A 14,246-nucleotide genomic window follows, 5' to 3' on the forward strand; every position below is an offset into this window, starting at 1 on the left:
AAGAAGCAGGAAACATCTCGAATAAACAACCTAACCTTGCACCTCAAGCAATTAGAGAAAGAAGAACAAAAAAACCCCAAAGCTAGCAGAAGGAAAGAAATCATAAAAATCAGTTCAGAAATAAATGAAAAAGAAATGAAGGAAACAATAGCAAAGATCAATAAAACTAAAAGCTGGTTCTTTGAGAAGATAAACAAAATAGATAAACCACTAGCCAGACTCATCAAGAAAAAAAGGGAGAAGACTCAAATCAATAGAATTAGAAATGAAAAAGGAGAGGTAACAACTGACACTGCAGAAATAAAAGAGATCATGAGAGATTACTACAAGCAACTCTATGCCAATAAAATGGACAATCTGGAAGAAATGGACAAATTCTTAGAAATGCACAACCTGCCAAGACTGAATCAGGAAGAAATAGAAAATATGAACACACCAATCACAAGCACTGAAATTGAAACTGTGATTAAAAATCTTCCAACAAACAAAAGCCCAGGACCAGATGGCTTCACAGGCGAATTCTATCAAACATTTAGAGAAGAGCTAACACCTATCCTTCTCAAACTCTTCCAAAATATAGCAGAGGGAGGAACACTCCCAAACTCCTCCTACGAGGCCACCATCACCTTGATACCAAAACCAGACAAGGATGTCACAAAGAAAGAAAACTACAGGCCAATATCACTGATGAACATAGATGCAAAAATCCTCAACAAAATACTAGCAAATAGAATCCAACAGCACATTAAAAGGATCATACACCATGATCAAGTGGGGTTTATTCCAGGAATGCAAGGATTCTTCAATATACGCAAATCTATCAATGTGATAAACCATATTAACAAACTGAAGGAGAAAAACCATATGATCATCTCAATAGATGCAGAAAAAGCTTTTGACAAAATTCAACACCCATTTATGATAAAAACCCTGCAGAAAGTAGGCATAGAGGGAACTTTCCTCAACATAATAAAGGCCATATATGACAAGCCCACAGCAAACATCATCCTCAATGGTGAAAAACTGAAAGCATTTCCACTAAGATCAGGAACAAGACAAGGTTGCCCACTCTCACCACTCTTATTCAACATAGTTTTGGAAGTTTTGGCCACAGCAATCAGAGAAGAAAAGGAAATAAAAGGAATCCAAATCGGAAAAGAAGAAGTAAAGCTGTCACTGTTTGCAGATGACATGATCCTATACATAGAGAACCCTAAAGATGCTACCAGAAAACTACTAGAGCTAATCAATGAATTTGGTAAAGTGGCAGGATACAAAATTAATGCACAGAAATCTCTGGCGTTCCTATATACTAATGATGAAAAATCTGAAAGTGAAATCAAGAAAACACTCCCATTTACCATTGCAACAAAAAGAATAAAATATCTAGGAATAAACCTACCTAAGGAGACAAAAGATCTGTATGCAGAAAATTATAAGACACTGATGAAAGAAATTAAAGATGATACAAATAGATGGAGAGATATACCATGTTCTTGGGTTGGAAGAATCAACATTGTGAAAATGACTCTACTACCCAAAGCAATCTATAGATTCAATGCAATCCCTATCAAACTACCACTGGCATTTTTCACAGAACTAGAACAAAAAATTTTGCAATTTGTATGGAAACACAAAAGACCCCGAATAGCCAAAGCAATCTTGAGAACGAAAGAAGGAACTGGAGGAATCAGGCTCCCAGACTTCAGACTATACTACAAAGCTACAGTTATCAAAACGGTATGGTACTGGCACAAAAACAGAAAGATAGATCAATGGAACAGGATAGAAAGCCCAGAGATAAACCCACGCACATATGGTCACCTTATCTTTGATAAAGGAGGCAGAAATGTACCGTGGAGAAAGGACAGCCTCTTCAATAAGTGGTGCTGGGAAAACTGGACAGCTACATGTAAAAGTATGAAGTTAGATCACTCCCTAACACCATACACAAAAATAAGCTCAAAATGGATTAACGACCTAAATGTAAGGCCAGAAACTATCAAACTCTTAGAGGAAAACATAGGCAGAACACTCTACGACATAAATCACAGCAAGATTCTTTCTGACCCACCTCCTAGAGTAATGGAAATAAAAACAAGAGTAAACAAATGGGACCTAATGAAACTTCAAAGCTTTTGCGCAGCAAAGGAAACCATAAAGAAGACCAAAAGACAACCCTCAGAATGGGAGAAAATATTTGCAAATGAAGCAACTGACAAAGGATTGATCTCCAAAATTTATAAGCAGCTCATGCAGCTTAATAACAAAAAAACAAACAACCCAATCCAAAAATGGGCAGAAGACCTAAATAGACATTTCTCCAAAGAAGATATACAGACTGCCAACAAACACATGAAAGAATGCTCAACATCACTAATCATGAGAGAAATGCAAATCAAAACTACAATGAGATATCATCTCACACCAGTCAGAATGGCTATCATCAAAAAATCTAGAAACAATAAATGCTGGAGAGGGTGTGGAGAAAAGGGAACCCTCTTACACTGTTGGTGGGAATGTAAATTGATACAGCCACTGTGGAGAACAGTATGGAGGTTCCTTAAAAAGCTACAAATAGAACTACCATATGACCCAGCAATCCCACTACTGGGCATATACCCTGAGAAAACCATAATTCAAAAAGAGTCATGTACCAAAATGTTCATTGCAGCTCTATTTACAATAGCCCAGAGATGGAAACAACCTAAGTGTCCATCATCAGATGAATGGATAAAGAAGATGTGGCACATGTATACAATGGAATATTACTCAGCCATAAAAAGAGACGAAATTGAGCTATTTGTAATGAGGTGGATAGACCTAGAGTCTGTCATACAGAGTGAAGTAAGTCAGAAAGAGAGAGACAAATACCGTATGCTAACACATATATATGGAATTTAAAAAAAAAAATGTCATGAAAAACCTAGGGGTGAAACAGGAATAAAGACACAGACTTACTAGAGAATGGACTTGAGGCTATGGGGAGGGGGAAGTGTAAACGGTGACAAAGCGATAAAGAGGCATGGACATATATACACTACCAAACGTAAGGTAGATAGCTAGTGGGAAGCAGCCGCATAGCACAGGGAGATCAGCTCGGTGCTTTGTGACCGCCTGGAGGGGTGGGATAGGGAGGGTGGGAGGGAGGGAGACGCAAGCGGGAAGAGATATGGGAATATATGTATATATATAACTGATTCATTTTGTTGTGAAGCTGAAACTAACATACCATTGTAAAGCAATTATACTCCAATAAAGATGTTAAAAAAAAAAAAAAAAGAATCTGAAAAGAAAGTGAGGGGTTAGAAAGCTGCTTCTCCCAACCGGAGGGAGGTTTCTTTGAGATTTTATTGCATTTTGAGCATTAAAAAATAAATTAAAAAAAACATTTTCATCACAAGGGAAAGCAGGATAGTTCCCTGAAATTGTGCATATAAACCACACCCCAGTGATGCCATGTGAGGTTGGAGTATCATTTGCTGGTAGTTTTCTGTCTAATAGCATTTAGCAATGGATACACTGGTGGGTTTGACCCAAGTGAAAACAGTTATTTCCTGATCTGTGATAGAAAGTTATAGGTTTCTAACAGTTGTATAATTATGATAATGGGTGCTATGGATAGATCATTTTAGAAATTGAGCCACTTCCTTTGATATTTTGGATCTAAGACGAGTGTGATATTTCTGGGGTAACTTGGTAAACTTGAGTAATGAAATTTGATTTTCATGAACCTTCAGGAGGCAATCCTATGATTCACTTTTCAGTCTTTCATTTTTGTAAGAAAAAAACAAAATACCCAGTTGTCTGTGGGCATATTATCATCTGAAGCACAAGATTTTTCCCACAGGGTCAAGGATTTTTGCCTTAGTTTTAAAAGCTTTCCAGGTATAGATTTGACACTAGGTCTTCTTTCTCCACGATCTCTGTGGAAAAAATTCCTCCTGTGCCCTCTTTATATGCCTCATGTCTGTTGGGTCCTGCTATTGTGAATTTGTGATCTCTGGCAAAGCAAAAATAGTGATACTGTTCCGCTAAATATAATGAAGAAACTATATTTTACATGATTTTCTCAGAAACAATCAACACTAAACATGATATTTGTTCACAGTATTCCTTCAGTAAGGCTCTATGACTCTTTGAAGGAAGGGCATTTTTATAGGGGAATTTATAAATATGACAGCAGCAATAAACAGCTGAAAATAATCTATGAGGCGTTTGCAAATTACCCCTCATGAGCTGTAGTGGTTGTGAAAGATAATTTGTGGTTCTCACAGAATACCCTGCAAATTGGGTCTTTCATCTGTGATGTTTTTAACAGAGAAAACATTTCATTTCTCGTATTAACAAATGATAACGCTGAATTGTTAATCTAAACAATTTGATTTATATTTTTCTGTGCTGAGAGAATTGTTGACATTTTAGGGTAATTATTTTCATCGTTAACTGCTCTTTTTGGTGACTATAGGCAAAAGATAGAAATCTGAATACATGAAGGCATCATTTTAGTCATTCTCCTTAAAGACTTCTCATAAAGCAGGAATCTGTTTGCCTGAGTTATCATCTGTGCTTAGAAATCTAATAGGACGTGGGTGTTGAGGAGTGAGGATTCTAGCCACTTTCAGGATTTTCAGCGGTGCATTGGAAGCTCTGTCATGTAATCTCGGTGGCCAGGGGGACGGGATTGACCTGTACAGTCACCAGGCCTCCGGCAGAGCACAGTGCACTGCATGTCTTAAATCACAGCAATGAGAAGAGGCACTTGTGGTTGGCCTCAGTAGTTCCCAGCTTATGTAATATCTGTTCAAGTATCTCACAGCATGGTTGCCAAGATTACATGAATGTTCACAAGAACACCTCTCACCATGCCTGGTACGTAGTACGAACTCCAGAAACATTTGGTGAAATGAGGACGATGTATAAAAAGATCTTCTCGATTTCCTTTCTCATAGTGCTTTCTTGGCCAAGGACTCATGGTCCAGGGAAAGGGAAAGAAAGATTTTTTTTCCACCTGGAAAGTAATCCCTACAACCTTAGACTGGATGCTCAGACTCGCCCACTGAAGTGGTGCACGAAGCAGAGAAGAAAGGAAGCACCAGGCTTGGGATGGAGCTGCTGCAGCAGCTGACTTTCTCTGGAATCTCTTTTTGATCTTAAAATCCATGCTGATTTTTCAAACTACTCTTTAACGTACCCAGGTTTATTTTAATACTCAGAAAAAATTAACATCAAATTTATACTTTTTCCCCCAGAAGAATCATTTAGCAAAATTGCTGCTCCAAAGAGATGGCCCATCTTTAACTTGTGGGTGTGGGCAGCCCACACTAGTTGTGAAGCACTGTGAGCAGGTATAGATGGCCTCTGTGTCCTGCAGGGTAGGCTAGGGTAGGTTCATCCGTCTTTCCCTTGGCCTCTTTATACTGTTGGGCAAGGCTTTGGCCACATCAGACAGGGAAACAGTATTCCAGACTGAATGGACTGCCCATTCACATGCCAGTTTATGGAATGGACTGCTGATTTAGGATCCAAGCAACTTTTACATGGCCTGAAAGAGTGAATATAGGGCCAGTACCCTGAATGACAAATATGTTTTATCCTTTGAACCAATTCCAGTTGATTAGTTCTGGTTGCCTGTCTTAAGAAGGCATCTGTGGTGCATCAGGGCTCAGGGAGGAGTGCTGGGATTGATTAATGATGTCTGTCAAGGCCTCTGGAGGGACAGCTTGCCCTGTATTTGCTATTCCTTGCTTTTGCCAAGTCCTTAACTCCTCTGTGTAAAATGATTTTAATACTAACAGGTGACTAAGTATGAGATGGGACATCATGAGAGAGAGAGAGAGCAGGTAGATTCTACTTTAAGAAATCCTAGCATGAGAAAATGCAAATTTACAAAATACATAAATCTGGAGCCAATTATTGCCATTACAGAAAGATTCCATGAAAAGTTCCTTTAAATAGCGAGATCCCCTACTGCATTAAAATGATGATTCAATTTACAAAAATTTCCTTTGCATGCAGCTCTTCAGGACCGTGTCTGTGGAGTCAAGCAAGCCACACCTGATTTTATTAAACCCCAGCCTAAATAATGTTCAGGACGGCTGCTCCCACGTATCTCCAGCCTCTTGATAATTCCCACTCTATTCAGACTTCCTCTGACTTCCTATCCCAGAGTGTTGAGTAGACAATCTGGGTGGTGGTCAACAGCTGCTGGCTTCCACCCTGCCGCGGCTGCATTTCATTAGTGGGTAAACTGATTGCTCTGAGTATGTTTATGTGTGGGTGTGGTTGAACAAGCCTATGGACTCTGCACACTATGTACATAGATACAGATACACATAAGCCATTATCTCGCTCTCAGCCCACCCTAAATTCATTCCTGCTGTGAGAGTTATAAATGGAAGGTTCCAATCGCCTGGTGGATATGGCCTTTGGGTAATAGTGCCTCGAATTCCGCCACCCCATCCTCTTTGTGTTTGTTTATATGTTATTTACCCTTGCATCAGAAAACTTCCCCAGACCCTGGGCCTGAGTCCCATTATCCAGTCATGGAGCCCTCTTCTTCTTCTGTGGCCTAGAAAGCCCCAAATGGTTTTCTGATTTAGAAAATTAAATATAATCTGACTCTTGTGGCAAGCTACAAAATTCCCAACCAACAGACACTTTTGCTAAATATATAACATACCTAACATCTAAAAGTATCACCGGTCTATCATGAACTTGGACTATAGAAGCACTCAGTGCCCATTGGGTAAGGTTGCCAACTTCTTCCCAGGCACTCAAAATTGGGCAGTTTTTGAGTGGACCACAAAGCTGCCAGGAATGCTGGCACGCGTGTTTGTATTTCTGCTGCCCTGTAAAGGCAACTTAATGCAGGGAAGAGTACCTTGAAAGAGATGTATCTTCCCTTTCTCTGTGGACAGCCTTCCCCACATAGAATATTGTCATAACTTCTCAGGCACAGAGCACAAGTTATCATCTCTGTTTCAACTATGGTATTTTTTTAAAATCTCAACATCAATTTCTTCCCAGGAATACTGTCTTTTTTTACAGACACATTTTTTTTTTTTTTTTTTTTTCCTTTTGGAAAAAGAGAATGAGGCAGTAACAGTGAACCATCAGCCCTACTCAGAAACTTTCTTCTGGCCTATAATGATTATTCGTATTTGAGATGAAAGCTCTCAGGCCATTGAGCTGTCAAACAGCTCTTTTCCTTCTGTCTTCGCAGGCTCATTGATCTGAGCCAAGCGTCCCGCATGGTACTGGGCGGTAATAGCTGCATAGGTGCAGCCATAAATGACAGCCGCCAACATCATGAGACACACGATCCCACATACCACCCCCGTGATGATGATGGTGGCCACGGCGTGGCGCAGATTGGCTGGCCTCGGCTTGGGTTTGATCTCACACTCCCAGTGGTCTCGCTCCCCTGAGCTGTGGCTCTCAGGGGACCTGGGTACAGCCCGGTGGGCAGCACCTAGCTGCTGCACCTGTGAGGACTCCAGGTCTGGAGAAGGAAAAGGGCAGGGCTGGTACAGCTTGTGAGGGATTTTAAGGAGGTTCTTTCCCTTCCAGGTGTCCGGTGAGGCACAGATGATGCTGTCTGTTATTCCCCCTTTGAGAAACAAAAGCAAAGAATGATAGCAGAGCCTGATACAACCAAACTCCCAAATCCTCAACCTGTAAAAACTTAGGCAGATGGAATTTATAAAACACCTTTTTTTTTTCAAAAAATTTAACAATTGTATTTTATGATTTTAGGGTTTCTAAATTGGCTAAATGCTAAAAATGCCACACACTAAATGGACAATTATGTGTGACCAAGAGTTCATTAGAAGCCAAGTCACCTTTACCTTATAAATGCCAAGGGAATAACAATGCAAAAGCTGACAGGAAGGGGCACTGGAGGCCAGCCTGAGGGCACTGTTGCATGCCCTAATGAGCCCTGCCACACAAGAAACCTATTGTGCCAAATTCCCACTGGAGAGCTAAAAAATAAATAAATAAAACAAATGTCTTTTGTTGTGATGTTATGTGTTAATTACAAAGACCCTCTGTCTCTACCAACACTCTTCAGTGATGCCAAACCGGGAGGTCAGTGGCCCTGTGAGTGAGTGCTTTGTGTATCTGAAGGTTTGACGGGAATATGAGTTACGTTCATGGGATTAAATACAATTAACGTGTCTCCTCAGACCTCGAAACACTTAGTACTTAAAGTACCAAACTTTCTCAATGGTTTTTTTTTTTGGCCTTGCCGTGCAGCATGCGGGACCATAGGTCCCTGACCAGGGATCGAACCTGAGCCCCCTGCATTGGGAACGTGGTGTCTCAACCACTGGACCACCAAGGAAGTCCCAAGTATCGCACTTTCTAATGGGTTTTTGGACTCAATTTCCATTCTCTCTAAGGGGATTAATTTCCTCATGTGTGTGGACTACTATTGTTCAGGAAGAATTTGTGTGCCTAGAAGTTCTCTTCTAGAAAGAACACTGGGCTAACAGATTCCATCCTGGCCAAATTTGACCACCAATTTACTATTTGACCTCAGGCAGATAAAGTTCTCTGACTAAATTTTTTGCCATGAAAACATCCTATTTGTATCTGACTTGATAGTTTATAAAGCACTGTCAGATAAGTCCTCACAGCTCTGCTCTAATGGGTAATTCTTATCCAAGGTCATTCAGGTCATAAGTGGATATAGCAACACCGAAACCCAGCTCTCTCCTGTGATCCCAGTTTTCCCCGCTACACCTACCGCCTCTCTCTACTTCCTCCTCTCTGAAACATCCTGAGGTCAGTGGAGTTAACACATGACTCTCAGTAGAATCTCACCCCCATGAAGCCTGGCACCAATCTTAGCCAAGTTCGACTGGAGATTCTTTGTACACATCGTAGGTGAATTATGAAACTACCAGAAGTTGCCATGCGGGAGCTTGTCACTTCAATGTTTTTAGAACCTTCCTTTGTATAGCACTTCAGAGTTTTGGGAATGCCTTCACATCCATTCTGTCTGAGCCTTATAAGCTGAGTCTTACCATGGCCGTATTAGTAGATGGGGCCATTTTGCAGTTCAGGGGTTATTGTGGCCCAGGTCACACTGGGGTCAGTGGCCATGACAAAATTCAACTCATACCTTTTTTGCTTTTACTGCTTCAACTGAGTCACCTATTGCCAGAGTCTCTTGGGCCCGTCCTGGCTTCTTCAGTGATCCCCTGAGGCAAGAGCCTCAACTCTAAAGCAAAAAGATAAGAGGAATTTTCTCCTTTCCTGAGCTGAGGTGCAGGAGGCCAGAGGTGTGGGGTGCCTGTTCTGGATGAGCCCAAGGCGCCATCAGGCTGCACCGTGATTAAGGATCCCTGTCTCAGAGACCGTTTCAATACTCTGCCTGGAAGCTGGTTGTAAAGCAGAAGGCCAGAGAGCAGAAAAGAAGTGTGGGGGCTTGAGAAGAAGTAACCATATTTAACCCAGGCAAAGAGCACTGAGACTTTCATCAGGGGAAGAAAGGCCACCTGCCATGGGACCAGCAATTCCACCAGCTGACCTAGACTGGGGCGGTTCACCCAGTAACTTCAGGGGTAAGCTCTGTCTTTCTCCAGTTCCAGGCTTCCTGCTGTTCAGCATTAGGGTGGGAGGCATGGCCTCAGGACACAGAGCCAGGAGAATACACAGACTAGAGCCTGGGATATTGCTGGAAGACAGGGGTTATGGCCACCAAGAGCTCCGTGGCCTCCTGTGTCCTTAGCCAGGACTCACTTCCCAGCCTTCCACCACCATCTCCTCAGCCGTGACCCCAGGAAGCAAATCTGCAGATGATAGCTTGAGGGTCTCAGTCTCTTCTGGATTCAGAGCAGCTGACAGTGCAAGAAGCTCCAGCTTTCCAAGCACTCACATTATTCATCATCTGTCCACTAGCAGCTCTTAACTCCTGTCTTGGGAAGAAATGGGATTCAAATCTTGAGTCTGACCATTACTTTGCTGTGCAACCCTAAGCAAGTTACTTGACCATTCTGTGCCTCTGCTTGCTCACCTGGGAAGTGGGAGACTGGGGTAATAATGAAATCTACCTCACAAGATTGCTTTGAGGACTCAGTTGGATAAAGTATGTCAAGTATTTAGCACAATTCCTAGCCCAGAATAAATGTTTAATACAGTTAGCTGTTAGCATAAAGATGATTTGTTTAGTTATGAATGGAGAGAGAGGAATGCTAATTACAAAATCTATGTGCATGTTTTTGTGGAGGAGACATTATTAGGTATTCATCAAAGCATGTTTTTTCTCTGTTGGGTCCACAGGAAGATGAAATTTCCCCACCCTTTGTGGTCAGATTGGGGCCTCGTGATTGAGTTCTGGCCAACAGAACCAATGAGTGACACTTCCAGGCCGCAAAACCCCCTGCTTCATCCTCCATATACTTTGTTTCCCCTTGGTGGGAACTAAGGTCTTGACCAATACCTATTCCCTTATTTTGCCTTTATTCAATGCATCAGTAGTCAGATTGTCTCCTACATTCACTTGGGGATTTTATTTAGTTATTTTGGGACACCCAGGTCTTGTTATCCCAAATAAATTTTGCCTTCCTCCAGAGAAAGACTGTCATCTGGATGGGGCAGCTCCGCCATGAGGGAGCGTTGAACCGCACTGTGGAATCTGAGGACCAGAACGGGCCTTAGGAACTCCCTGGCTTAACACTGTCCGTTTCCACCAGGTGACACTGAGGGCTAGTGAGGGGCATCAATTTGCCTGAAGATCACCAGTGAGTTTGTGCCTGAGTAGGGGGAGCTATATCATACCTTATGTTGCTTCTAATATCCTGGACCTGAGAAATATTTTTTGTCAAGAAATATTTCTAATTGATGAAAACCATCTTTCTCTGATGCTTTGGCTTATGCTTACCATTTAGTCTAGAACACAATAGCTGAAGCCACTTCACCTCTAGATGTAAACACTTTTATTTGCAACCTCCTATAAAAGATTTTTGTCACATTATATGGCCTCTGTTGTAGGTCAACTTGAAGATCAGCTGGTTAGTGATAAGCTATTGGCTATTGTTGAGAGAGATTCTTAATTCAATATTATTTATTTGAACTCATGTGCTCTCTCCCACTTCCTTCTGTGTAACTGCTGCAACCATCTGGACTCTGTTGATTCCCTAATTCATGTCTGGAGCTCTGATATCTTCCCAAATTATAGGCTCAGATATATAGCCACCAACTCAACAACACTCCTTGGCTATGTAATGGGCATCTCAAACTTGACACGCCCCACATTGAGTTCTTGATTTACCACCTCCTACACATACTTACCCATTTCCCCTATTCCCCAGCCTGCCCCTTATCAGCTACTGGCATCACCATTTATCTGGTTACTCCTGAAGGACAAAACAAAATTGAATTTCCTATAATATACTCTCTTTTCTTTATCTCCCATGCCAACCCATTATAATTTCTATCAGTTCAATATTCTAAATATCTCCCAAAGTTGATAATTTCTCATCACTCTGGTTTGGGCCACCATCATCTTTTCCCTGCATGACTGAAATCACTTTCTCCCTCATCCCCCTGCTTCTTCTTCTGTAGCTTTTGGTCTACTCTCCTTAGAGTCACCAGAGTGACCTTTTAAAATGTAATCAGATCATATTGTTCCCCTGACTAAAATTCTTCAAGAGATTTCCATCTCGCCTAAAATAAAATCCAAATGTCTCAGCCTATTCTGCACGTTCCAACATGACCCAAGTCCTGGGTACTTGTGCTGCCTTATCCTCTCTCACTCCCTTCCTCTGTTCTAGCCACTCATTTGTCCCTCTTTCTGTCCCTCAGTGGAGCCAAGCTTACTTTCCCGTCAGGGCCTTCGCACTGCTGTCCTTTCCCCCAGTTATCTCATGGTTCATTTCCCCTCATTGTTTCAGTTCTGCTCCCCCATGTCACCTCCTTGGAGGGGCCTTCCCTGTCCTTCCCATCTGAAGTGGAACCCCCATCCCATTACTCTCTCCCCTTACCCCACCTCTAGCACTAACTGCTATCTGAACATGGGTATATATTTGTCTTTTTTAACATGTTTCTACTGTCAGAATGTAATGCCTATGATGGTGGGGAGTTTCTTGTTCACTGACCTTTTCTCAGTGCCTAGAAGTGCCCCTGGCACATAAGATTCACTCAAGTATAGGATGAATGAATGAATGATACTTAAAAGTTAGGAGGAAAGAAACACTGTGACGTAGAGGAAAGAATGCAGGGCCAAGACCTAAAGCCACTCATTCTACTTCTGTCTGTGCTTCTACTTTGTGACCTTGGTCAAGTCATGAACATCTCTGGGCCTCCATTTCCCATTGATAATAGGCTAGCATTGAGTTAGAAGGGGTTGGCAAACTTTTCTATAAAGAGCCAGAAATACTTCACATTTTAAGCCTTGCCATAGTCTCTGTCCCAGCTATTCAACTTTGCCCTTATAATGCAAAACACCCACAGACAGTAAATAAATGGGTGTGGATGTGTTCCAACAAAACTTTATTTACAAAAATAGGAGGTGGGGCAAATTTGGCTCTTGGGCTATGGTTTGCTGACCCCTGAGTGATTTCTAGATCCCCTCATCTTTTATGTTCTGGGATCTCTTGCTTTGCTTTTGATATCTGGTTAAAGAAATAGTAGTTCCCTTTGGAGAGGGTACCTTACTGTATCCAGTTTCAGTAACAGTGGTGTTTGCTAAAGCAGAATGGATAATATCAGGGAAGATTCACAGCTGTCAAATGGTCAGAAGCAGACAAAGAAGGGAGGAAAGTCCTAAGGAGAGATAACATGCCCCCAGTTGGATCACACTTGAAAATCAAAATTTGGTGTCATTTCAGAGTTGAGTAGTTATTTAGGTGATGATTGAAATTCCCTCTTCCTTAAGGGCCTACATTTCCCAGAAAAATAACTTAATGGTATTGTTAATCAAAGACTGGAAAGTTGGGGTGGGGAGAAAAAAAAAGTGGAAAGTTATCTCCATGAATCGTATCTGTAGATGATTTTAAATACCTGAATTTAAACACCCTTTAATGACTCACTTGCCTCTTTTGCCATACCATGAAATGACATCAATGTGAAAAAGCTTACATGGAAAAAAAAAAAAAAAAAAAGCTTACATGGATCCCTCAAATACTCCTCAACATCCCTTCTAATGCAGAGAACAGATGAGGTTCATCCTAGGCTGGTAACACACAGATAGGCATTACTGACCTTTATAGATAAACGTCTCCAGCCAGAGTTTAAGACTGAGCAAGTGGCAATTGCATTTCCAGAGGTTGTCCTTGAGAAATAAATGCCTCACTCTGGGCATGGATTCTAGGAGGGCTCGATCGAGCTGCTGAAGCTGGTTTTGTTGGATCGCAAATACAGTTAGGTTCTCCCAAGGCTCACCCAGGGATGTGGGAAGGTGGCTTATGTTGTTTGATGATAAATCAAGTTCCCTCAGCTGTGGGAGGGAATGGAAAAGTCTGCTTTCCAGGGAATGCAGGGAGTTCTGGGTTAGGTTTAAGACCCGCAAGTGCTGAAGTCCATGGAAAACTCCGGAGGTCAGATTTGAAAGAGAATTGTTGTGCAAGTTCAAGGCTGTGAGCTGTGGCACTGACTTAAATGCAGAAGCCGGAAGCTGACGTATCTGGTTATCTTGTAAGTGCAGGGTTAGAGTCTGAGGAGGCAGATCGGAAGGGACTTCAGCCAGACCCTGCCGGCTGCAGTCTACAAAATTTGAAGGTGAGTGACAGTGGCACCTCTCTGGGCAGCCACACACCACCGGGAGCAGGAAAATCATAGTTGAGAGCAGGAGCAGTTCGCCTACAACAAACAGAAAGAAACTGTGATAGGAACCAGTTTGTAAGTGGTGTCAGCATTTGTTTCCCTTTAAATTCACAGGTAACTGGAAGGTAGATGAAATAGGATATCAAGTAGAAATGTGAAAAAATAATTTGGGGGGCACATGCCCTGTGTACAATGCAGCAGAATTATCTGGGACCAGAAGTTTAGAAGCATAATACGGAGTTCAGATATTCACATTTCTTAAATGTATGCTGCAGGTCAGTGCTGTCCAATAGGACTTTCTATGCTCATTGCAATGATCTATATGTACTGTTTAATATTGTAGCCATTATCTGCATGTGGCTGCTGAGCTCTTGAAATGTGACTACTGCAACCAAGGAACTGAATTTTTATTTGCATTTAATTTTTTTTTTTTTGCGGTACGCAGGCCTCTCACTGTTGTGGCCTCTCCTGTT

The 14,246-nt window shown here is 41.7% G+C and overlaps 2 protein-coding genes across 2 annotated transcripts in view; one reads left to right on the plus strand and one right to left on the minus strand.

The window, feature by feature from the left end:
• Positions 1–14,246, plus strand: part of CACNA2D3 (calcium voltage-gated channel auxiliary subunit alpha2delta 3) — an 899,902-nt gene that overhangs the window by 654,847 nt on the left and 230,809 nt on the right. The gene's annotated exons all lie outside the window — the stretch shown is intronic.
• LRTM1 (leucine rich repeat transmembrane protein 1) lies at positions 5,638–13,858 on the minus strand (the record flags this gene model as incomplete). Its single annotated transcript, XM_027121483.1, has 2 exons — positions 5,638–7,612; positions 13,213–13,858. Coding segments are annotated over 2 exons (1,080 nt in total), but the record flags the coding sequence as incomplete, so codon positions are not given.

The sequence above is a fragment of the Aethalodelphis obliquidens genome, unplaced genomic scaffold (assembly GCF_003676395.1).
Source record: "Aethalodelphis obliquidens isolate GAN/ISIS:26980383/991018 unplaced genomic scaffold, ASM367639v1 scaffold22, whole genome shotgun sequence".
In the NCBI taxonomy this organism is placed as follows: domain Eukaryota; kingdom Metazoa; phylum Chordata; class Mammalia; order Artiodactyla; family Delphinidae; genus Aethalodelphis; species Aethalodelphis obliquidens.